This window comes from Sminthopsis crassicaudata, chromosome 4, assembly GCF_048593235.1.
Source record: "Sminthopsis crassicaudata isolate SCR6 chromosome 4, ASM4859323v1, whole genome shotgun sequence".
Classification (NCBI taxonomy): domain Eukaryota; kingdom Metazoa; phylum Chordata; class Mammalia; order Dasyuromorphia; family Dasyuridae; genus Sminthopsis; species Sminthopsis crassicaudata.
Window position 1 is genome coordinate 300,747,369 of NC_133620.1, and position 25,996 is coordinate 300,773,364.

Sequence of the window (25,996 nt, forward strand, 5' to 3'; positions counted from 1 at the left end):
GTCCTTACCCCTTGTTGGGTGCCAAAATGCAATTTTCTGTTGTCTCTAGATTGCTATCTTTTTGCTAATATTTTATTTAAGATTTTAACATCAATATTCATTAGGGAGATTGGTCTATAATTTTCTTTCTCTGTTTTCAACCTATCTGGTTTAGGTATCAGTAGCATGTCTGTGTCATAAAAGGAATTTGGTAGGACTCCTTCAATCCCTATTTTTTCAAATAGTTTATATAACATTGGAGTTGATTGTTCTTTAAATGTTTGGTAGAATTCACATGTAAATCCATCTGGCCCTGTAGATTTTTTCTTAATGAGTTGGTTAATAGATTGTTCTATTTCTTTTTCTAAGATGGGACTGTTTAACCAATTTACTTCTTCCTCTGTTAATCAGGGAAAGCTATATTTTTAAAGGTATTCTTCCATTTCATTTAAGTTATCGAATTTATTGGCATAAAGTTGGCCAAAATAATTCCTAATTATTGCTCTAATTTCCTCTTCATTAGTGGTGAGTTCTCCCTTTTCATTTTTAAGACTAACAATTTGATTTTCCTCTTTCCTTTTTTTAATCAGATTTACTAAGGGTTTATCTATTTTGTTGGTTTTTTCATAGAACCACTCCTTAGTTTTATTAATTCAATAGTTTTTTTTACTTTCAGTTTTATTACTCTCTCCTTTTATTTTTATTATTTTTAGAATTTCAAGTTTAGTGTTTGACTAGGGCTTTTTAATTTGTTCCTTTTCTAGCATTTTTAGTTGCAAGCCCAATTCATTGACCTTCCCTTTCTCTATTTTATACAAGTAAGCCTCTAGTGATATAAAATTTCCCCTCTTTGGCTGCATCCCACACATTTTGGTATGACATCTCATTATTTTCATTTTCTTGGGTGAAGTTATTAATTATGTTTCACCCAATTATTCTTTAGTATGAGATTATTTAGTTTCTAATTATTTTTTGGTCTATTTTTCCCTGGCTTTTTATTGAATGTAATTTTCATTGCATTGTGGTCTGAAAAGGATGCATTTACAGTTTCTGCCTTACTGCATTTGAATTTGAGGTTTTTATGTCCTAATATATGGTCAATTTTCATATAGGTTCTATGAACTGCTGAGAAGAAAATATACTCCCTTCTGTATTCTATATACCTCTTTGACTTCTTATTTTATGGTTTGATTTATATAATTCTGAGTGTGAGATTGAGATCTCCCACTATTATAGTTTTGCTGTCTATTTCTTCTTGCAGCTCTCTTAATTTCTCTTTTAAGAATTTAGATGCTACACCACTTGGTGCATATATGTTTAATATTGATATTGATATTACCCTTTAGCAAGATATAGTGCTCTTTTAATTAGATCAATTTTTGCTTTTGCTTGATCTGAGATCAGGATGGCTATCCCTGTTTTTTTTTTATTTTTCCTGAAGCATAGTAGATTCTTCTCCAACTTTTACCTTGACTCTGTATATATTGCCCTACTTCCAGTGTGTTTCTATAAACAACATATTGTAGGATTCTGGCTTTTAATCCAGTCTGCTAACCTCTTCCTCTTTATGAGGGAGTTTACCCATTTACATTTATGGTTAAAATTACTAATTCTGTATTGCTTGCCATCTTGTTAAACCCCTGCTTATGCTTTTCTCCTTTCCTTCCCCCTTACCTCCTTCCCCAGTATTTAACTTGTGAACACCAATTGCTTCTCACAGTCCTTTCTTTTTAATATCCCTCCCCCTCACCTTAGAGTTCCTCCCCCTATCTTACCCCTTTTTCTCACAATTTCTGTATTTCCTTCCCCTTAGCTTACTCCTTCCCTTTTCCCTTTTCCCTTTTCCCCTCCCACTTTTCAATGATGTGGAAGAAGTTTCACCATAAATCAAATGTGTCTATCTTTTTCTCTTTAAGCCAATTCTAATGAGAATACAATACACACTATGTTCATCCCCCTCCATTCTTCTCTCAGATATAATAGGTTTCCTTTGCCTCTTTGTGAAATGTAATACCTCCACTTTAACCTTTTTGGTACAATTTCCTTTCCACCTTTGTTTCTAGGACAAATTATACATGTGTTCTTTATATATCTTTGTAACAGTTCCCAAGATTTCTTTTTACCTTTTTAGGTTTCTCTTGAGTCTTATATTTGGAGATGAAACTTTTTGTTTAGTTCTGGTTTTTTCATCAGAAATAGATGAAATTCACTTATTTCATTGAATGCCCACCTTCTTCCCTGGAAAAAAATGCTCATTTTGGCTGGGTAAGTTATTGCATACCAAGTTCCTTAGCCTTTCAGAATATCAGATTCCTGGCCATTCGATCCTTTAATGTGGACACTGCTAGATCCTGAGTAATCCTTATTGTGGCTCCTCTATATTTGAAATGATTTTTTTCTAGCAGCTTGTAGTATTTTTTCCTTGGTCTGATAGTTCTGGAATTTAGCCACAATATTTCTTGGAGTTTTGATTTTAGGGTCCCTTTCAGTAGGTGATCAATGAACTCTTTCAATGCCTATTTTACCCTATGTTTGTATAGCAACATCAAAGGCAGTTCTCTTTGATAATTTCCTGGAAAATAGAGTCGAGGCTGTTTTTTCATCATGTTTTTCAGGAAGTCCAATAATTTTCAGATTATCTCTTCTAGATCTATTTTCCAGGTCTGTTGTTTTCCCAAGAAGTTATTTGACTTTTTTTTCCCACTGTTTCATTTTTTTGGTTTTGCTTAACTGATTTTTGGTGTCTTCTTGAGTCATTCAATTCCATTTGTTCAATTCTGATTTTTAATGAATTATTTTCTTCACTCACTTATTAAAATATCTTTTTCTAATTGTCCAATTGAGTTTTTAAGTGAGTTGTTTTGTTCTATGGAATTTTTTTCCTTTTAGCCAATTTTATTTTTTAGAGAGCTATTTTCTTTTTCTAATTCACTAATTGTTTTCCTTAAAGTTGTTTACCTTTTCCAATTCACTAATTTTGTTTTTCAAGGATTTGATTTCTTTATCCACTCTATCTTTAAATACACTAGTGGGATGACTTATCCAAACTCTCTTGCCAAGCTTCCCTTTCCTTTTCCTATTTTTCTTCTAGCTCTCTTGTAAGAGCCTTTTTGATTTCTTCTAATGAGAGTCTTGTGTGTTAAGGATCCCCTTTTGGGGGATTCATCTGAAGACAGTATACTTTTAGTCTCCTCAGGGTTTAAAGTCTGCTCTCTATCCATATAGAAACTATCAGTAGTTAAGAGTCCATTTTAATTTTTGCTCATTTTGTCAAAGAATAATCAAAGAAAACAAATTAATAAAAAAAATCAAATGTAGTCTGCTTTTTTTGAGGGGAGGGAGGCAGTGGCTGGATGATATTACCGAGCTTCCTCTACACACTGCAGGGGGCAGCAGTGAGGCACTAGCAGGAGAGCAATGACTACATCTGTTCTCTGTGATTCTGAGAGTGTTCTGAGTCACTCTTGGTGGGTGTGGCCAGGTCCCAAGAGACCCTAACTTTTCAGGGTTATATTCTTTACTTTCTGTGTTTATAGGTTCTCTGCTGATCTACTGGCTTGCTGCCAGGGCAAAGTAGCCACACTGTGGTAAAGTTCTCCCCCGAAGAAACAGCTGAGATCACCCCCCACTCCCGCTCAGGTCTGCTCAGTATGAGTTGCCTTCTGTACTCTCACTGCCTGCTGTGCTCTCGCTGCCTGCCTTCAGTCTGTGCCTGATCTAACCGTCCCCACCCGCGAATAAAAACTGGTGAATTTTGAGGATATCTTCTGTTGGTAATTATTTGTGGTTTTTTTCATTCAAGCACTAATTCCGAGGCCTTGTCATGAAAGTATTCTGAGAGCAAAGACGGAGCTTAAACAGATGTGTGTGTCCTCTTTGCCATCTTGGCTGGAAGAACTGAGTAATTTTTATCAACATTTTCTTTAGTATTAAACAAAGATTTTAGGTGCAGCAAAGAAACAATGCAAGAAGTTTCATCATCTATTAACTTAATAAAAACAAAGTATGTAATCTTCTTATAAAGCAACTTAAAGTCAACAGTAGTATTAATTAAGAGTAGTGGTTGCAATACACTTTAACAGCCCAAGTTCACTGGCAAAGAAAAATAATGGGAGATAGATGTATGAAAGATAATGAAGATAAATGAAAAATTAATGGGAACAGTCTAAGTAGTTAGCTATTCATAACACATGAAATTATTGCTACACTGAGGATCACTTAATTGCCTTAAAGTATTTTCATTAGGGAAAAAAATTCCAAAAAAGATGTATAAACTCACACTCTTGGCAGCTCTGATTGAAATGAACATTCATCTTGGTGAATTTTACTCTATTTGAACTTCATTATTAAGATTATATAAGATGGGGCAGCTAGTTGGTGTAGTGGATAGAGCACCAGCCCTGAAGTCAGGAGGACCTGAGTCCAAATGTGGCCAGAGACACTTAATACTTCCTTGCTGTATGACCCTGGGCAAGTCACTTAACCCCAATTGCCTCAGGGAAAAAAAAAGATTATATACAATATGATTATATATATATATATGTGTGTGTGTGTGTGTGTGTGTGTGTGTGTGTATACATTCATATATATATATATATGTATATATATATATATATAGGATCCTATGAATTACAAAATAATTTATATATTATAATATCATCTTATTTAATCCTGTCAACTCCTCTATGACATAGATATTGAGATTGTAATAATCTTCTTTTAAAAATGAACATACTGAGTTTCAGAGGGAAAATGACCTGCTAAAAATCACACAGCTAGGACTCAATATCTCTTTTGAATGTCTAGGACTCAAACTCAGGTCTTGTTACTCTGAATTTGTTGGTCTTTCTGCTATAATGTGCTTTACTTTAGGGGGCTGTGAAAGATCTGTGACACACAAGGTAAAGATTTGGAAGATTTGGAAGCATGGTCGCAAAAGACTCCTTAACTGTTGTAGTTATATTACTTACCACAGAGACAAATACTGTATCTGCATCATCTCCACAACTTGCCACTTCACACATGCCAAAATTTCAGGAAAGAAGCCATTAAGGAATTTTTTTCAGGGGAATAAAATTATATCCAAATGGTGTATACATATATATATATATATATATATATATATATGTATATATGTGTATATATATATATATATATATATATATATATGGATGGATGTATACATGAATATATATATATATATATGTATGTATATAATTCCCAATTTCTGATTGAATTTAAGGAATAAAATATCTCCCCCCTCCTACTTACAACGGAAAAACAATGTCCTGGACAGCTCCACTGTGACATGTGGCAATGAGTTCTTCTTAAAATCAGTGTAACTGAGACAGTAAATGTGAGCTGCTTCTGTTCCAACAAAGAACTGGCTGCCCATGACCTCGAAGTGCAATGGAAGTGATTCCACCTTTTAACTGAATTTTCCTTTAAAAAAAAAAAAAAAAAAGCAATAGGTTGCATAGATTTGATCCAATTCAGCATGTACAAAACTAACCATGTGTTATGTATTTGGCAGAAAAAAACACAAAAATGTATTGTAGTTCTTACCATAAGAACAATGAAGGCAATGAGATTAAGAATTAGAGATTTAGAGATAATATTATCAACTTGAAGGTCAGGGAAGGGAAGAAAATAAATCTGGCTTTATTGGAGGGTCAGGGATAGGTGGGGGTGGGAAAGAATAAGCACTTATTAAACATCTACTACTTTCCAGGCATTGTTAAGCATTTTGTTAAGCATAAATCATTATCTCATTTGATCCTCACAATAGCACTGAGAGGTAGGTGCTATTATGATCCCCATTTTGCAGATGAGGAAACTGAGACAGACAGTGGTTACATGGCTTTGCCCAGGGTCACACAGCTAGTAAATTTCCATGGCTATATTTGAACTCACATCTTTCTGACTCTAGGCCCAATGCTAGCCAGCCTAGCTGCCTCCTACCTAGAAGAAAATTATGTATTGGGAAGAATGGGAGAATAACAGGATAAGAAAGAATAAGATGAATTGGACAATGTTCCGGGTACCTAATTCCCAATTAAGGAATTTACAGACATTCTTAAACAGTAGATATATAATGAAAGCAATATTAAGACAGTTCTCAAAATAGAAGCAGGATCATTTGTCTAGCTAATGCCTACCTACTATTCCTCCCAAACCAAAAATTCAACCAGACCAAAGTTCAAGAAATCTGTTGAATTGGATTATTTGCTGCCTGGGGGGAGGGGGGAGGAGGAAGAGAGGGGAAAGAAGGGGAAAAAAAATTGGAACACAAGGTTTTGCAAGAGTGAATATTGAAAACTATCTATACATGTGTTTTGAAAATAAAAAGCTTTATATATAAAAAATTATTGAGAAATCTCAGGAAGAGACTTTTTCCAACCAATGATTACACGGAAAGTCAACAATCCTGAGAGATCAGAGAAGCAGACTGCCACCACACTATTGCCACTTCAGATAAACAAGACAGATAAGTATTTATTAACTATGCTACAAAAATGTATATAAAAGAGAGATTCACCAGAGTCAAATATAGTTTGTAGAGAATTGTTTCAGAGAAATGCCGAGAGAAAGGTCTATGGTGGTGAGAACATAGGTATCTTGAAAGCCGTTAGGAACAGCACTGTAGTCCATTGTATGCTCAAACTTGGATAGCCCAGGCATCCCTGAACAACAGAACAACTCCTACTCTGTCTCTCTTTTTAATGAATTTATTTGTTTCGAACTTAAATACAAAGCAAAAGAACATTTTCATGTTCAACATATAGAGAGGATTCAATATAAAACCATGAATTTCCATTTTACATTGTTTGCTTTATTTTTGAAGTTATGTAATAAACACTACAAATCATTTTCAAAGCTACTCTTTTGTGCTTCCTTCAAAGTTTTCTTTTGTTCTCTGATGTGTACTTTTTTTCTTCTTCCCTACCCTAGAGAAGGTTACACTTAGATACAAATACACATGTATGTGTATATATGTATATATATGTGTGTATCTGTACATACATTTATTCTTATCTCCAAAGCTAAAATCTTTGTATTTGTTAAACACAAGGTTACTATAATCATTTGCTACTGTGCTACTGATTTATCTTTCTATTTCTCAGCCAATACTGTAATGCAGGAAAAATGAGGCAACATAGAGATTAGAGAGTATTTATTTAAAAGGGAGAGATTTACTGGGACCAAATGGATCCATGATTTGGTCCCAGGGCTGAATGAGGCTATCATCTCCAAGAATCCAGCAAACAATGTGAGTTCTCAATGACATATATATATATACACACATGGCTCAGACTCAAGGGGTAGATCAAGGCAGGGGCAGAGTCTCAGAGTGCTGAGAGCAGGAACGGGACTCTGACAGGGTGGGGCGAGCCACAGGAGATAAAATGACATAATGGAGGAAGGCACCCCAGAATTGGGGAAAGGCATCTTGATAAGACAATATCTGATATTCTAATAGCTTGGGATGGGGAAGAGACATTCTGATATTCTAAAATATAAGATCTTTTAGCCTTATCAAATATTCTGATTAAGAGGGAGGGGTGGTTTCACAGCACTAAACAGAACAATTATAAACTGAGGCAGAAAAATTAGGGAAACTGAGTCAGGATAATTAGGGAAACTGAGTCAGGACAATAAAAGAGAACTGGCATAACAATACCTGGTACCTTTAACAATATCTCTTTATATTCACTGGTCGTCTTCTCTATTTCATTAACATAAGCATTTAAAAATATAAATTTTCTCCTGATTACTTCTTTTTCAGTATCCTATAGATTTTGATATGTTATCTCATTGTCATTTTTTAATGAAATTATTGTTTTTATGATTTGTCCTTTAACCCACTCATTTTTAAGATTAAGTTTTTAAATTTCCAATAAATTTTTAATATATGTTAGGAGAAATTAGCAATAATGATTATCAAAAAAAGTCTTTGAAATACTTTTTTTAGATGTACAGAAAAAATCAGAAGAAAATTCAGGAAAAAAAAAAAGCACAAACAGGACAGTTTCAAAAATAGCATGTGGAACATAGTGTATATTTTTTTAAGGAAGCACTATGAAATGGATATTCATAGTTTCACATATAGTCCTCTTTTGTTTTCTGTTATATATATATGAAAATGCTCTTTTTTACTATTGAATTTCAGAATTTTAAAAAGTAAGATTAATTTCTAAAAATGTATTACAAAAAAATTAAGGAAAGGCACAAACAACTCTTTCCTTGTCAGTTTTAATACCAATAATGTTAGATTTTCTTGTATGTTTGATAAGAAAGCCTATTATTGCCATTTACTCCGTATTGTCAATAAGAGGGAAATGATATGCTAAAGTAAATTTCACCTCAGTATTTATTAATTATTTTATTCTTATCATTAAATCCCAAATATATAAATTTAAATAAATGAATTTTAGTATTTAATCTTTTCTCATTTAATTCTTCTAACAAACTTTTGAGATTGTTAGATAAGCATCAGTACCATCAACCAATCAATCAACAAGTTATTGAGAACACAGAATTGAACAAGGCATTGAGAATAGAAAGAAAAAAATGAAAAATATTTTTCAAGAACCTACCTTCAGCCAGGAAGTTTAAAAAGTGCATATAAGGAATATATAAAATACATACAAAGTAGATGTAAATGTAGAATAAGGCTGAGCATGTGATCAGGCTCTCTAAAAGACATGCATGACCAGCAGCTCCTGGATGATCTGTGTATATTCCTATGAGTAGGGGGGTTTTCAAAGATAACTAGTAACTAAGCCAGTAAGAGCCATCCACTCTGTGGGGCATAAGGAGAAAGCTTTTTTGAAAGTCTCTTTGTCAATCAAGGCAATCTCTCTTTGGATATGGGAAGTAGGACTAGAGAAAATACTGCTTTGTGCACAAAATACTGAAAAAAATTTTCTCACTAGGATCATCCTGAAACTGAACTTCAAATCCTTGGCTGCTTCTTTTGCTTTGTGTCCCCCACTCCCAAGCACAGGTGACCTCACAACAATTCTGAAAGGTAGATAGAAATTATCTTCAGTAACTACCTCATGAGTTCTGGAAGTCATGTACTGGTCAACTAGCAAGAAATGATTTCTGCAAAAACTTTTAGACTGGACTGAAAGGACTAAAAAACTGCTTGACTAGGCAGAAGCTCTGTGAATTACTCAGACAATACAGGTCCAAAGTAAATATGAAATATCTGTACAACAGTCCTAAAAAATTTGTCTTTTATCTTCTAGGACAATATAATAAGTGATAGATGTTTTAAGTATTTGCTAATGCTCACTTCTGAGTCTTTTGACTTTTATGCATTTTTATAGCACAGGAAAAAATATTTGTCCATTATCAGATATATAGGTCTAGATTATGCAAACAGATCTATATTGTTTACTTAGAGCTATTTCTAGAAGGAACCTTATTATTCCCTTTTAAGGAAGATCTTGAACATGATGTAAATATCAACCCTCCAAAACTCGGGGGTGGGGATATAAACCTCTGACCTTTGGGTTCAACCTGCTCCAGCATTGAATCTTTTCTTAGACCCATCCTAAAGTCATGAGTGCAAGATGTTACCAAATCCCAAGGATACCTACTCCCATAAAGGAACCAGTGTACCTGAATTCAAGGGGAACTATCATTTGGGGAAAAGGGAAAGGTACTGATGCTAAATAAAAAGATTAATGTATTCTTTTATTCCAATAGTTGGTTAATTTGCTTTATTAAAACAAAAGCTTTATAAGAGCAGACCAATATTACTCTGGAGCAAACAGTATCTGCACCATATACTTTACCACTCCAATTTAGGAGAACTTAGGCAACAAAACTCACTTGATTGGTTTGTAGCATGGGCTTTTACAAAGAGCCAACACCCCTGCTCCAGAGCCTATTAACACATTTCCCATCTTCAGACACGTGATAGTGGTGACTCCCTAAGATAAAAATACCATTATCATTGTGTGAACAGTTTCATTGTCAAGAATCAGTTGCAGAAATGAGTCCCCTTACTAACATGGAGGACTGTACTTCTTATACCACAGGTTCAGGCGTCATATATTGTGCTACAGGAAACCATCTGACAGTGGCTGCTGGAGATCCAACCCAGACCTGCAGACTGGATCTCCTCTTGTAAGAGGATGATACAAGGAGACTGAGAGGCAGTTGCTGTTTTCTGACCTCTCTGACTGAGAGGCAATTGCATTGTCTGACTCTCTCCTCTTCCCTCTGCCTCCAGTTTATCTCATTCCCAGTCTGAAACACTTGTGTCAGCAAAGGCTGCCCTGTAACTCCTTCAGATGCTATTATTCATATCTGTGGAGGCTCCTGGAGAATTGACCTGTCCCTTAACTGAGGACTGTTAACCTGTTGAAGGTTTGGTTATTTGATTCAATTCTGTTTAATTCAAGAAGCATGTATTAAATATGGTATATGAACATAATGTAATAATTATTATCCTATAAGAAATCAGCAGGCTGATTTCAGAAAAGCCTAGAAGGATTTACATGAACTGATGCTAAGTGAAATGAGTAGAACCAAGAGAACATTATATATAGTAACAAGATGATGTGATGATGAACTATGATGGACTTGGCTCTTTTCAATAGTACAGTGACTCGAGACAATTACAATAGACTTGTGATGGAGAGAGCCATCTGCATCCAGAGAGAAGACTGTGGGACTGAATGTGGATAACAACATAGTATTTTCACCTTTTTTTGTTGTTGTTTGCTTTCCCCTCCTTTTTATCTTTTCTTTTTTGCTCAGCATGTTTATTATGGAAAATCTTTAGAAGAACTGCACATGTTTAATCTATAACGTATTGCTTGCTGTCTTGGGAAGGAAGAAGGGATAGAAGAAGGAGAAAATTTTGGAACACAAGATTTTGCAAAGGTAAATACTGAAAACTATCTTTACATGTATTTGTAAAAAATAAAATAATACCAAAAAAAAAAAGCAAATATCATTAAAACCAATGCACTGAGAAATGAGCAGGACCAGAAGATCATTATATACTTCAACAACAGTACTGTATGATGATCAATTCTGATGGGCGTGGCCCTCTCCAACAATGAGGTGAACCAAATCAGTTCCAATAGAGCAGTAATGAACTGAACCAGCTACACCCATCGAAAGAACTCTGGGAGATGACTATGAACCACTACATAGAATTTCCAATCCCTCTAATTTTGTCTGCCTACATTTTGGATTTCCTTCACAAGCTAATTGTACACTATTTCAAAGTCTGATTCTTTTTGTACAGAAAACAACTGTTTGGACATGTATACATATATTGTATTTAATTTATACTTTAACATATTTAATATGTATTGGTTAACCTGCCATCTGGGGGAGGGAGTGGGGAAAAGGAGGGGAAAAATTAGAACAAAAGGTTTGGCAATTGTCAATGCTGTAAAATTACCTATGCATATATCTGGTAAATAAAAACTATTAAAAAAAAAAAAAGGTACATCCAGGGTAAGAAAGTTCACCTCACCTTAATAAACAGTAGGAACTTAAAAAAAATACACTAAGAGACAGTCAAACAAATGAGATATCAGCATAGGTATAATATTGTTTATGGTTCAGTTGTGTTTGACTCGGTGTCCCTATTTGGGAGTTTTCTTGGCTGAGATTGGTTTGTCATCTCCTTCTTAAGCTCATTTTATAGATGAGGAACTGAGGCAAACGGGGTTAAGTGCCTTTCTAAGGGTCATACAACTATTAAATGTCTCGGGTCAGATTTGAACTCGGGAAGATGAGTCTTCATGATTTTGATCCCAATGCTCCACCTAGCTTCTCCATAGACATAATACTCTGAAAGTATTCTGGTCAACAGTTACAAAAAGAAACTATTAAAAGTCTAACTACTTTTAGCCTTGGCAACTCTGTCACTAGCAATTAACATCTTCTACATATTTGGCTACACAGACACATATATAAAATGTATTCTCTTATACCGTTCTGCTCCTAGTATGACAATAGATCTCAGAAAGAAAGGAGGCACATATGATTGAAGAAACAGGTTTTTTGGTTGTTATTAATGAGGTTAAATCTCTTTGTTTTAAAACTGATGTGTTGCTTCCAAATCTCCCAAACTGTCATTTGTACCTCAGACTTTTTAGAATGCAGATAGTACTGATTTTACTTCCAAATCCTCAGGGGAAGCTGAAAAGGTTTTAGCTATGTCACATATAGGAGGGTAGTAGACAGGAAAAAAACATATTCAAGATTTCTGTTCTCTCCTTTGACACTTTTCTCTTATGGTCATATTAGAGGAAGCAATTTTATTCTTCTTCCCGGTCATGTAGCTACAATCAACAGCTCCCTATTGTCTCTCTCAGAACTGGGAGAATCCTACCAAGATACACCAGATAAGGATCTAGCATAGTAATTATCTAAGGATCTAAGCAGTGTCTAAGTGATGTAGTAGATAAAAAGTGATGGGTTTGGAGATAAGAAGTTTTGAGCTTAAATATGGCCTCAGACATTTAAATAGCTATATAACTTTGAATGTCATTAAAATTCAAAATTCCTCCACTACAAAATGGGGATAATAATAACATCTACCTTCAAGGATTATTGTGGGAATCAAATAAGATAATATAAAACTTGTAAAGTACATATAGTAGGTGGTATTAATCCCATATTCTTTGCAGGAATACTTGTGTATCTTCATTTTCAGAGGTATTATTAAGAATTATATTTTTCAATAACCAGGAGTAATTTAAAATAGATTTACATGTTTCTATGGTGAAAAATTTGCTATAATAGGAATTTGAGTCAAAGGGGGCTTTATACATCAACCAGTCTAATACCCTCATTTTAATAGATGAGGCCCAAAGGTTGTTATTTCCTCAAGGTCACACAGGCAATAACTGATTCAATTTAACAAACATTTGTTAAGTACCTGTTATGCAGAAGGTGAAGGCTGCATGGCAAAATGACTAGAATTAGAAAAACATGGATTCAAATCTGCCTTCTAATACATTCTAGATGTCCCAGATAGCTCTCTATTCTTATAAGTTATGGAAAGCTTTCAGGTTAGTACTGGAGAATTGAATTTGCACACATGGTGTTTGGTACATCAATGAAATCATAGATTTATTCAGATGGAGGGGGAAAGTACATGTGTATATCTATATGCAGACATAAATACATTTATTATATATACTACACACAGATATAAAATATATATATATTGGTGCCTAGAGAGCTAAATAGAAGCAGAGAGGAAATAGGAAGCAATGAAAAGATCTGGATTTGAAGTCAAAAGACATGGGTCAAGTTATAAACAAGTTGGTGATTTGCATCAGTGGAAGGATTTTCCCCTTTAAGAGTCCCCTTCATTGATACAATTATGTATCTTGACTCCTCCCCAAAACAACAAAACAAACAAAAACCTCTCAAGGAGCTTACATTACATTTCTCCAGGAATTTACATTCGTTCTAATGAATGTAACATAATCATGATTCAGATCCAAATCCTCTAACTCCAAATCTAATATACTTCCCACTATTCCATGGTTGCAAATATTCATTAAATACTTCCCTCTAATACAAAATTATATTGAGTGGGACTCAGTCTACTAGAGTATCCCATAATAAACTGATGCAAACTGTGTCCCTTTTGACTTTTGAGTGGAAATGATTGGAGTAAACCTTGAAATTGTCCAAACTCTCCTCTAGGAGAGACCCACCCTTAGGGAATCAAGTTAAGTGGTCTCATTCAGTTGGAAATCTTGGCCAGGGACATGGTAGTACCCTCTATTGAGTTGAAGATTAGTCTGGAACCACTCCCAGTAGCTTATTTAATTGGAGATCTCAGTCTGATAGTCAGAGGTTGGTCAAACTATTCTCACAGAAGTCTGAAACAGGATTATGCCCTGCCAGGACTTTTGCTCACTGGTGAAGATATTGTGCCAATAAATCCCTTTTGCCACACAGATTTCAGGTTTGCAAATTCTTTCGCATTGGACCTGCACTTCCAATCAAAGGGGATTTCCCACCCCAATTCTCGTACTTCATCATTTACACCTCATCATTTTGGTGACTGGGAATCCCCAATAATCTGGATGGGTTAAAGCTTGTTGTCTATTCTATAGCTAACACAATACAAATTCCCAGGAAAATTTGGATTGTTGGGGTTCCACACTCAGGCAGAATTCTATCTCAGGGACAACTGAAATGAATTCCTGTATTCTCTGACAAAAAGTCCCCTTAATCAGGGAGCATTTTATCATCTCTCCATCTCTAGAGATGTTTAGAGAAGGTTGAGGCACCATACAATCAGGGAAACTAAGGCTCGTGGAAAAATGGGACAAAACACCTCCATTTTTAAGGATCCTTCCTGAGGAAGTGTCTTAAAAAACAGAGACAAATTGGGCTTGAAAGATCTCAAAACTAAAAAAACTTAAAACAGTAAAACTACTTTTATAATCCTAAAATTATCCAAAGAATCCTAAGAATCCAAATCTGATCCCCTAGCAATGTTGCTAACATAGTTTTTAAATGAAGATATCTTTGAAGCAATTTATATGTATTTATGAATGAGGCTATATTAATTTTCCCATAATTTATTGGTTTTACCACTATTCTAGTTGCCCTGAATCTGTCCCAATCTCTATCCCTTTTTAGTTCCCTCAACCTACACTCCCATCTCCAAAGCTTGCTCCTTCCCTAGATGAATCTCATCCTTTTAGTTTTAACCATCTGTTTCAAGTAATCCTAAAGCCCCACAACCCTCTTTAGAATCCCACTGGGATTGAACTTGAGGACAGGAACTCCTCTTCCATGGCTAGCAGAGTTTGTTTGTTAATAGCTCTGTGTAATTTTTTGCAGGAAGAATGCTTTTCTAAAGACATCTCCTTTGTAAAATACCAATATAATCTTTTGAAAAAATATTTGTGGCAGCTAGATTGATACAGTGGATAGATAGAGCTCTGAAGTCATTAGGATCTGAGTTCAAATTCAACCTCAGACATTTAGCTGTGTGAGTCTAGGCAAGTCACTTAACCCCAATTGCCTTGCCTTGCCCCCCCCACAATAAAATATTTTAATATAATCTAAATCTGTTTAAATAATTTAAGCAGCATTTGTTTTCTCAGGTGCCACACTTATCATGTTTTTCAATTCTTATAGCCCAAGGATCCTTGTAGTTCACATCCCAACGAATCTATAGAATATTCTATATTTTTCAACTTCTTTCTGAAGAAGCACTTATTGTTTAAAATAATACAGTATGTACAGATTATTTGGTTTATATGATTTTTCTTTCAATCCCCCAAATAATCTAGCTATTCCCTTTGTACATTATAGTCAACAAAAGTTTCCAAGTTAATGATGTTTGAATGTCTTGTGGTGACTCTGTTGTTTTGTTAAATTCCTTAAAATTAAATGATGTTGACTTTTTCATTGCTTGGGGGGGGGGGGGAGAAGAGGGAAGGAATGAATATGTGACCATACATCCTAGATGGTAGAGAGATGCAGAAGGTCCAGACATGGTAAAATTTCTTCTGTAACCATATCCCTCTTTCTAGGATTCAATACTTCAAGATCTGTAACACTACTTTTCTAAGATATTTTCTCAATCAAAACATTACTATGGCCAAAAAATTCATAACTCTGAAATCAATTTGTTAATAAGACTCTCCAAACTTACATAGGCTGCTCCTCCAAGAGAAATCATTGGAACTATACTTGAAACCTTTTTACTTTGTCAGAGCTTACTAGAATTTGTTCTCTAAAGTCATAATCTACAAAAACAATGAGTTATCTCTGTGTCATGATGAGCCATTTGAGCTTTTGTTAGAATGCAATGTAAATAGGATGGGCATAATCTCAGTCAAACTAAGATCAGTTGAAGACCTTAGCTTTAAAAGGTGATGGTCTCCCACTGCATGGTCCTCTCTGAGAATGAAGGACAAACAAAAAGGACATCAATGAATGTCCTTTGACTGAAATGATATTAAATTGTGACCAATGATTGTGAATGCTGAAAACTTAAGTTTCTTAAGAAAAACACAAACTTATCAAAATGTTTAATTTATAGAAGCCCCACAACAAGATGAAAAGTACATGATTTCTTTTTAGGAAAAAGCAACTTTGGAGAAGTATCTCTCAATATTTATCTAGTTCCTCATTGTTGTAGGGAAACATCCTTTTAAGTCCTTCAAATTTATAAATACTTCAAAATTCTTTAAAATTGTAATTCCAGTTCTTCAAATCTTTCAAAATATGAGTTTAATAAAAAAAAAAAACTGCTCTTTTGTTTAAATCTGTTGAAACAATGAATAATTTAGTTTATATCTTACTACTTTCAGGGTCTTGTTTTCTGATTAATTATTTGTGCCCTTTTATAAATTCATCTGATGCCAAACTCAAAAAAAGTCTTGTGAGACATGATTAAAAATTATTTATACTCTCTGTAAGACAAAGAAGATGATACCAAGATTCTAAAGCAACTAGACTGTGTCATGAAGATGGTCAATGTGACCAAACTCTTGAGAAATTTATTCTGGGGGCCTTCAGTAAAGATATTTTCAAATGTCTCTCCCTGAGTCTCAGAATGCTCTCCCCTAAGAAATGAATAACATAAAGCACCAAAGACCAGCAATAAAGAGGAGCAGATTTAGTAAAATATGTTATCCCATGTAAATTAACTTCTGCAAATGAACTTAGAAAATTAGGGAGATGGACTAAATGAACTTTCAGGTCCTTTCCAGAACTGACATCATAATCTTTGTGTTCTTATTAAGGACAGCAATTAGAAGGGGAAATGTTTGCAAAATTTCTAGGAAGAGCTACTTATTGACTATGCTAACTTTCCTCCCAATGACTTTTCTTTTTGTCTTTTTTTTGCTGAGGCAATTGGGGTTAAATGACTTGCCCAGGATCACACAGCTAGGAAGTGTTAAGTATCTGAGAACAGATTTGAATTCAGGTCCCTCCTGACTTCAGGCTGATGCTCTAAACACTGCGCCACCTAGATGCCCCCTTCCATCTGACTTTTCAATTTCTTATAATCCTGGCTTTCAATCTTATTATTTGAATGAAACTCCACAGTCTCCAAATGATCTTTCTTTTGCTAAAGTCCAATTGTCCTTTTCTCAAACTTCATTTAAAAATTTCTCTGCAGTATTTGACACTATAGAATTTTGAACATTCCCTTTCCTCCTCACCCTTTCTTCTCACTGGGTTTTAATAAACGCCTCTCCCCTGGATTACTTCCTCTCTGGTTGTTCCTTTTCAGGCTCTTCTGCTAGAAAACCATCCATGTTCTCTCCCATGTGTGAATATATCTCAAGTTTCTATCCTGGAACCTCTGAGATTATCTCCAATTTATACTTGTTTGTACATTGTTGTTTAACATGTTGATTCTTCCAAAAGATCTTTAAGAGCAGAGACTTTATTACCTTTGTATCCTTGAAAATTTAGCATAGTGTCTGGCACACAGTAAACTCTTTTTTAAAAAAACAAACAAACAAGTATTTTATTTTTCCAAATACATACAAAGATAATTTTCAGCATTCACCTTTGCAAAACCTTGTGTTCCAAATTTTTCTTCCTCTCCCTTTCCCCCTCACTCTTTGACAGCAAGCAATCTGATATAGATTAAACAATACAGTAAACTATTAATAAATATTTATTGTTTGAGTGGACATGCTTCTCCTTTTAGTGATTTCATCAACTTTCCTGAATTCAACTATCATTTTTATGTAGAAAATGGCTTCCCAAATCTACAAATCCAGTTCTTCTCTCACCCCAGAGGCTCCAGGATCATACCATCTGCTAGAAACCTCTATCTAGATATCCCAGAAATATCTCAAACTTAGCAATCTGAAACAAAACTCATTAATTTTCTCTCTAAATCCACCCATCTTCCTAACTTTTTTTTTTTCCTACTGAGAGTATCATCATTCTCTGTGTCCTTCCTTCTCCAATCTATTCTCAACACAGTTGTCAAATTGATATTTCCAAAGCACTGATTTGACTACTATATTACTTCCTATGGTTCTGTATTGATTTTGGGATAAAATATAAAACTCTGCTCAATCTTGCTCCAAACTACCTTCTCGGGATGATTACACATCACTCCCATGTCCTTTAAATTCAAGTAAAACTAGCCTATTCCCAGCCTTTGTGACTTGCTCAGACTGTTCCCCAAGCCTTAAATATATTTCCTCCACACCTTCCTCTCTTAAAATCCTTAGTTCCTTTTCAGGATCAGGTCAAGTTCCAACTCCTATACATTACCTCACCTCTTCTCTTCACCCAACTTCCCCCACTGATAATACTTTGTTTATCTTGTATTTACTATGCTTCTTATAATTCCTTCCAATAGAATATAAACTCTTTGAAGGGATTGTTTTGTTCTTGCCATTGTAAGCACCTACCCCAGTGCCCCAATGTTATTTAATAAATATTCAATGAGTTGAATTGAAAAACAGAGTTAGACAGGTTCTACTCACCAGACTGAACTTTTCCTTGACAGGACCCGTGTCAGCTAATAGTTTTGTTCTGGGGTTCAATTTAAGGATGTCTCCGGTTGTTGTTCCAACATAGAAATAACTATCATCTTCTGCCATCTGAGGAAGATGGAGAGACAATGATAAGATCCCATTTTTCCTGACTTATATGCTAAATTATGTCCTTAAACCTGGCTAAGTCTAAGGATGGATTTTGGGGAAAAAAATTAGTGACATACAGAAGATTATGAAATCTTAATATGATTATGATTATGAAAAGATTATGACAAGAAAGAAAATATCTTTCCAGACCCCATTCCGGACTCAAAAGAGAAATAGGAAGTTGTGCAGAGTACTTTTGAATATATGAAAATCAGGATACTGAGGAGTATACCATGATTGGGGAGAAATTGATGGCACAGTAGATAGAATGCTGTAACTTGAAAGTCAGGAAAATTTAAATTCAAATCTAGTCTTAGACACTATCTGACACTTAATCTCTATTGGTTCAGTTTTTTCAACTATAAAATGGAGATCATAGTAACACCTTCCCCCTAGGATTGTTGTGGCACATTATAAATTTCTATAGTTCTTGGCACTATGAAAATATTAGCTATGATGATGATGATGATTCCACAAGAAAATATTTTTATTTCAAATAAAATTAATATTCTCTTTCAACATCTTAATTATGTTCCGAAAGTATTTCACAAGAAAATAGTGTAGAACCTATGGAAGGTAATGAAGATCCACAAATAATGCAATAGATATGTGATCTCAGTAATATGACTATTCCTTTTCATAATGTTTAAAGATAAAAAGAATTACCACTTGGAGAACCACCAAAAAACATCTCTTTGAATATTCAGAGCTTATTTCCTGACACCCATCATCTTGTGTCAATGTTGTCAATCACTTCCCATAAGTTTACTCAACCTGCTGAAGGCCTTTCTCACTTTCTTTGGACATTGTAAGGATACCAGCAGAGCACATGGACTGTTGACTTTGTTTAGTAGAATACTACTGTGAGAGAGATAACCATTCACAACCATTCTAGACTTAAACTTGCAACAGTTGACACACTAATTCATTGCTTTATTCCTTCATGTTTCAGCTGCCTCATCCCTAAGTGGAAAATACCTGTAGTTCTTTCTGTGAAAATTTAATGACTATACTTATTGTTTTGTAGGTGGCAATGATTATAGTCAAAAGAGAAAAAAAATTAGTAAGAGGTCATGAAATAGTGGATTCAAGCAAGGGGAGGATTATGTCTCAGAAATGTAGAGATATAGAAGAAATAATGATAGCATCAATACAAACAGAAGAGACATGAAATCAAATCAAAAGGAATCTAATGAAAGAAAAATATAAATTAACAATAAAGTGAATGAAGCAGCAAGAGTTCTTGGTGTTTTTACACCAGAAAATCAGAAAATAAGCCCTATTCAGAGGAATGTTTTTTGGTGGTGGTTATTCTCCCAGAAGTCATTCTATTTACCTGTAAAATAAATGTAAAATATAAAAGGGAAGTCTTAAAAGGTGGGCTTGCTGACAGGATATTTCAAATATAACATATCTGGAAGGGGTATTCATTCACAAATATGAACCCCATACATACATACAAACATACATACATATATACATATATATATATATATATATATATATATATATATATATATATATACATAACTACTAAATACAAACACAGACAAGAAAAAGTCTCTGTCCTCTAAGAGCATACAATGCAGTCTTTATGCAACAAACATTTATTTAGGAGCTGCTCTATGCAAAGTACAAAAATGGGAATGGTACGAAATTAAGATAAAACATGATTCTTGTCCTAGAACATAACATTAAGTACCCGAAAAGTGTCCAATTCAAAAGCCAAAGAAGTTCAAAAATGGGAAGATAATTGGGCTTGAAGTCTCTCAGAGTAAGTGGAATTTCAACTGAACTTTTTAAAAAAATGGAGTTTGAACAAGCCAAAGACAGGAAGGAAGGCATTCCAAATGAGGAAATAGCATGAATAGAGTTGGAAGAATAGCATGCAGTTTTGAGAATAGAAAAAAGACAAGGCTTCCTGGAACAATAATTCCATGAGGGAAGAGGATGGAGAGGAAGAAAGCTGCATTAGTCAGTTAGTATAGATACAGCATGGAGATCAGGAAAGATGGGGGGGGGGGGAAGGGCATCCAAATTTAGATCAACTTAAAGGCATGGATATAGACTGCATGAGCCAGGCTGGCTTGGTATAGGTTCTAGGTAAGATTTGCTTGATACTGCTTAAGAGATTCAGAGGAAAATGATGAATTTGAGACTGCTTGTGGTCATGACTCTCTAATATTTTGTCATGAATTTACTTGGTCTGTGCCCTCCCTCCCATGTAAAGGATATAGGGGAATTGAATTGAGTTTTAATGCTTGGTGGCCCATGGAAGCATAAGTGACAGGAGCATCTAGGTAAAAACACTACTCTTGCTACTTCATTCACTTTATTGTTAATTTATATTTCTCTTTTATTATATTCCGTTTGATTTGACTTCATGTCTCTTCTGTTTGTTCTGATGCTGTCACTATTTCTTCTATATCTCTACAGACTCTGGGCTAACTATACCAGTTGATTATTATAAATTCTATATATCCAATGCTTTATCTTTTCCTATAGCTTTTAATAAAAAGACAGAACATATGCATGAGTAATTTTTCAACATTGTCCCTTGCAATCACTTCTGTTCCAACTTTTCCCTTCCTTTCCTCCACCCCTTCCCCTAAATGGCAGGCAGTATCATACATGTTAAACATGTTAAAGATATGTATTTAAGATATATACAATATATGTGTACATGTTTGTACAGTTCTCTTGTTGTGCAAGAAAAGTCTATCCAATCCTTTTTTTTTTTTTTTTTAATTGTCCTGTCTACTTTTTAGATTGGTCATAAGGGAAGATTATTTAACTATGTGTGAGTTGATGTTGTTATCCTATGGGCTCATTTTTGGCTTTCTAGAACCACAGTAGAATTTCATCAAATGAGAAAAGATTTCCTAATCCAAAATACTTTGTCAAATGTAATCTATAGTGTTTCCCTTGCAAAATATTTATGTCATATTCTCATAAGTTCCATGTGTGGGGCAAGGAATTTTTTTCTTATTTATACTTTATATCTCTTCCATGTCAAGCACAGTGGGTGTTTAATAAACATTTAATTAAATTTAATCAATGAGAATACAGAACAGTATATTTTGAAAGATTCATTAAGGATTGGGTAAAATGGCAATAATATTCCATGTTTCATGGGTTGTCATGGCTGAAAAATTCATCATGTGGCTGATAGTCACCTTCCCTGATAAATCACTTAGTTGGACTGAATGTGATACACAAGTACATCGGTATTCTATTGGTCCTCATGCTTTGCTGGCAGAGTCTTCAAGAACTTCAGATTACCTCCATTCCAAGAAAAGGCATCAAGGAAGGATTTTTGTTAAGAAGGGAACACACATAGAGATTAAGAGGTTAAAAATTCCTAGAGGGGAACAAATACAATTTATAGGTGACAATCTACTGAACAAAATAAGACAAAAATACTGAAATTTAATTATCCTATGCCTCTAATCATGTAAAGTCAAATCTAAAGGCAGCCCATACTAACCCACCAGTTTATATGCTAACAAGTCTCTTAATGAGATAGTAATGAAATCTCTGAAGATTAGGATAGTGTGTGTTGGATATTGAATGTAGGAATATTAGTGAGGAGGATATTATATATCATAGGCATAAGATAATGAGCAGTGGGAATGGCAAGGAAGGGACAAAAGTGACAGATATTTCCAGGTAAGATTAAATAATTGGATTATTGGTTATGAAGGTAGCCAAGAAATTTGTTTTTAGATCTAGATTCCCTCCTTGATGCACCTCATTCCCCCTAAACTGATAGACCTGGGCAAGATGTTTTCCAGCCAAATGATATCAATTTTATGTATAGGCAAAGATTAAGTGATCTCACTTGCTCCCAGGAAATAAAGTTCTAGAAGTATATCCCAATATACATAGAAGCATATCTCAGTTTGGCATGAGATCACTTTCAAGAATCTTATATTCAAAAACCACACCACTGCTTCCTTTTAGGCTCCTGCTACAAAAACTCAGCCCAGAAAAATCCACCACTTCTTTGATCCCTTTATCCTAGAATAACTTTATTAAAAAAGAGATTTTTTCAAATTGAATTTATTAACTGAAATGTCATAATACTTACTGTAATACTTAAAATTATTCTTTTCAACTGTCCTGTTTGGCATTCAGTTGGCCAGATTTTCCTGTTCGGGAAATCGAGATCCCATACCCGGATTGTTCCACTAAAGCCCAAAACAAGAAATTCACAAACTCAGAACTTGTAACTGTAAGTTATTTACAGAACTGTTAAGTCTATTAGTGGCACATATATAGCATGTACCTCCTGTGTGCTATAGTTTCCCAAAAGATAAGCTGGATTAAATATCTAGGGATTGGGTTGAAAGTGGGGGAGGAAAAGCAGGGTTCATCATGTGCTTTCTAATTTTCTTTCAATCAATACCCCTGCCAGAGGACTCAAGGTACAAAAACTCTACTAAGGCATTTATGAAAATTGTGTATTACCACTACTCATCTCATTTTAAGTTCAATGTAATAGATTTTCCTCCTCACATTATTATTTCAGGCCACATAAATACACACATACTCTAATACTTCCATGGATTCATGATCTCATCAAAGGGGGGATTCTTCAAGGGTACAAAGCATAATCCAATTGTTTTCTATGGGATTCTGGATCATGTCTTCACATAAATCCTGTGTAAGGAGTCTACTTAATATGTTAGTCTTCCTCTGGATAGCTCAAATTGTGTGGATACAATGGAGCATGAAGAGTCTATCAAATTACCCTATATTCTTGATGTTTAACTGGCATGTTGATTTTCTCAACCACATATATCTCTAATGAGATTATTTATGCAATTTCTACTTTGTAATTCTTCATTGTAATGTGTTGTAATCTGCTCATGTCTATGAGCTTCTCTATTATTCTTTGTGTGACCTATAACTTTAATTCTTCAGGAATTATAGTATTCCATGACTTATAGTCTTACAGACTTGCCAGGAAAAGAAGGGATATTAAAAAAAAAAAAAAAAAAAAAAAAAGGTAGGGTTTTGCCCAGGAAAACATTTGGAGCTATTAAGAACAGTACATAATTTCCCAAATGTAATTTAACCTACTCCTATCCTCCTATTCAATTCATTATCTTCTTGAAGGGTCTGTCCAAGATATATGTAAGGCAGGAGGATTAGTTCTGTCAGGGAGCTTATAATTTGTTGATTGTAAGAAAGCATTATGTCTATTTGACATATGGCATGGCTCTTGGGGAGAGGATAGGAAATACATGTGATACTGCGGTGATATGTAAAACAAAAAACACCAATAAAAGCTAGGTGATACAGTGGATAAAGCACCAGCCCTGAAGTCAGGAGGACCTGAGTTCAAATGTGAACTCAGACACTTAAAACTTCCTAGCTATGTGACCCTGGGCAAGTCACAACCCCAATTGCCTCAGCAAAAAACAAAAGAAACCCCATTATTTACAAAAAAGCAAAATACTCCCAAAAGATATCTTCTTTGAATATTTTAAAATCATAAAAACTATTCTGCCAAAAGATATAACTTTGATAATCCTTGTTTGCTCATATCAAACAAGGTGAAAGAGGAGGAGAATTATGTTCTCTCAACATGTTTGTACAGTTCTACAAAATTCAAAGATTCTGAGTTGAAGAGTTGTATGTATGTGGTAAAGTTTCCAACACACTCAGGTTTGTGCATGGCATTATGCTAATTGTGCCAAATCTTAAACCACTCCAGAGACTCCCAAGTGACATCTAAGAAAAGACTTCCAAAAGAGATCTAAGAAGACTCATTGAAAAGAATTTGGCTTAAATATCTATAAAAGAAAAAAAAAGGACTGAAAAAAGAATGGTAATACTAATATTCTTTTGGAGATGCTAAGTGGCTACAAATTATATAACTTTATAACCTATGAATAATCGAATTGTTATGATAAAAGGGACTATTGAGGGATGCATAATAGACACAAGTGGAACACTACATATCACTAGTGATGGCTTGTATGCAACAAGTAGCAGAGACATCATCCAGAAGAATCTCTCAAAAGTTTTTAACAATAGTGACAAACTCCATTAAAAATAAGATTCTGGAATTTTTAATGCTTTCTTTTTTCCAGAAAAAGAAATGATCTTGCAATAGGAAAATGTTCACTCCCATAGATATAAACCAATGCTTTTAGCTTAAAGCACATTGAAATTGTTATATAATTTTAAAAATTGTCAATTGTCAAAATGTCTCTTATTGAAGGATTTAATGTCCTTTAATTTGGATGCTAATATGTTTTCCTACATTAGGGGGACTATTTACAATTCAGAGAATATTGAAGAAACTTACTTTCCAGCAGTAACAAACATCTCATCTATGCAGTTTGAATAGATAACTGTTGTAGCATTCCCAACATTAAGACCTGCTGCAGGACTGCCACAAATGGCATCTCGCTTGGTGACACTCCACACAACCACACTGCCAAAACAAAAACAATACTTAAACAAAAACAATACTTAAACTAACAGTTGAGTATGTGAGTGGAATTAGTTTAAGAAAAATGGAAACTAGGACTATCTTTAATCATTCTATTGTAAATTATTTTTTTTTCCTTTAAGGCAGGAATTATCTCATTCACTGTATTTGTGTTCTTATTATCCAAGCATAGTACCTAACATTTCATAAATGTGTGTTGAGTGATTTTTTGATTATTGAGAGTTTTGATTGATAAAAAGGCCAGCTTATGACATACACATTGACTATGGAACCTTGGGCAAGTTATTCAACCGTCAAGACTCTAAGGTAATTCTTTATAATCATAAATTATAAGAGGGGTGGATCTGCATTTGTAAAGTAAGTGTCCTTACTTTGGGAGTTCCCTGTGCCAAGAAAATAACAGGTCCAATTCTTATCCCCAGATAGCGTTAGTACAAAATGAGACATTAAACCAAGATTGCTTAAAAATATAACTTTAAACTGAAAGAGCATAGTAAGAAGTGACTAAATCCTTAGAAAATATTGTTGACATCTAAAAGTTTACATTTTGCATAGAGCTTTCTTTCATACATATTATTCAACAAATAATCATTATTAAGCACTTACTGTATGCTTTTACTGAAGAATATAAAGACAAGAGTTGATCTGGGCCTTGCCTTAAAGGCTCCAACATCTCCAGGGCTTTTATTTTTTTTGGCCAAGGAAATTTTTAAAAAGAGCAAAGTTACTATTTTTGGTGTAGGAAAACTAGCTTTCCACCATTCTGCTGTCAGGGATCCTTATTGCCTCCAGCACAAAATGCAACTCCTTTGTATCTCATATAAAGTTATTTAAAACTTGACTAACAATGCCTTTCAAGTATTATTATCCTTCTTCTTGTTTTATATAATCCAGAAAAATGAGAGAGAAGAAT

The 25,996-nt window shown here is 34.4% G+C and overlaps 1 protein-coding gene across 1 annotated transcript in view; it reads right to left on the minus strand.

Annotated features, from left to right (window-relative positions):
• Window positions 1–25,996, minus strand: part of CFAP52 (cilia and flagella associated protein 52) — a 56,352-nt gene that overhangs the window by 18,705 nt on the left and 11,651 nt on the right. Inside the window, 7 exon segments of the mRNA XM_074311936.1 lie at window positions 5,251–5,302; window positions 5,305–5,365; window positions 5,367–5,421; window positions 9,823–9,923; window positions 18,459–18,575; window positions 22,708–22,807; window positions 24,937–25,065. Of these exon segments, the coding sequence (XP_074168037.1) occupies window positions 5,251–5,302; window positions 5,305–5,365; window positions 5,367–5,421; window positions 9,823–9,923; window positions 18,459–18,575; window positions 22,708–22,807; window positions 24,937–25,065 (615 nt within the window).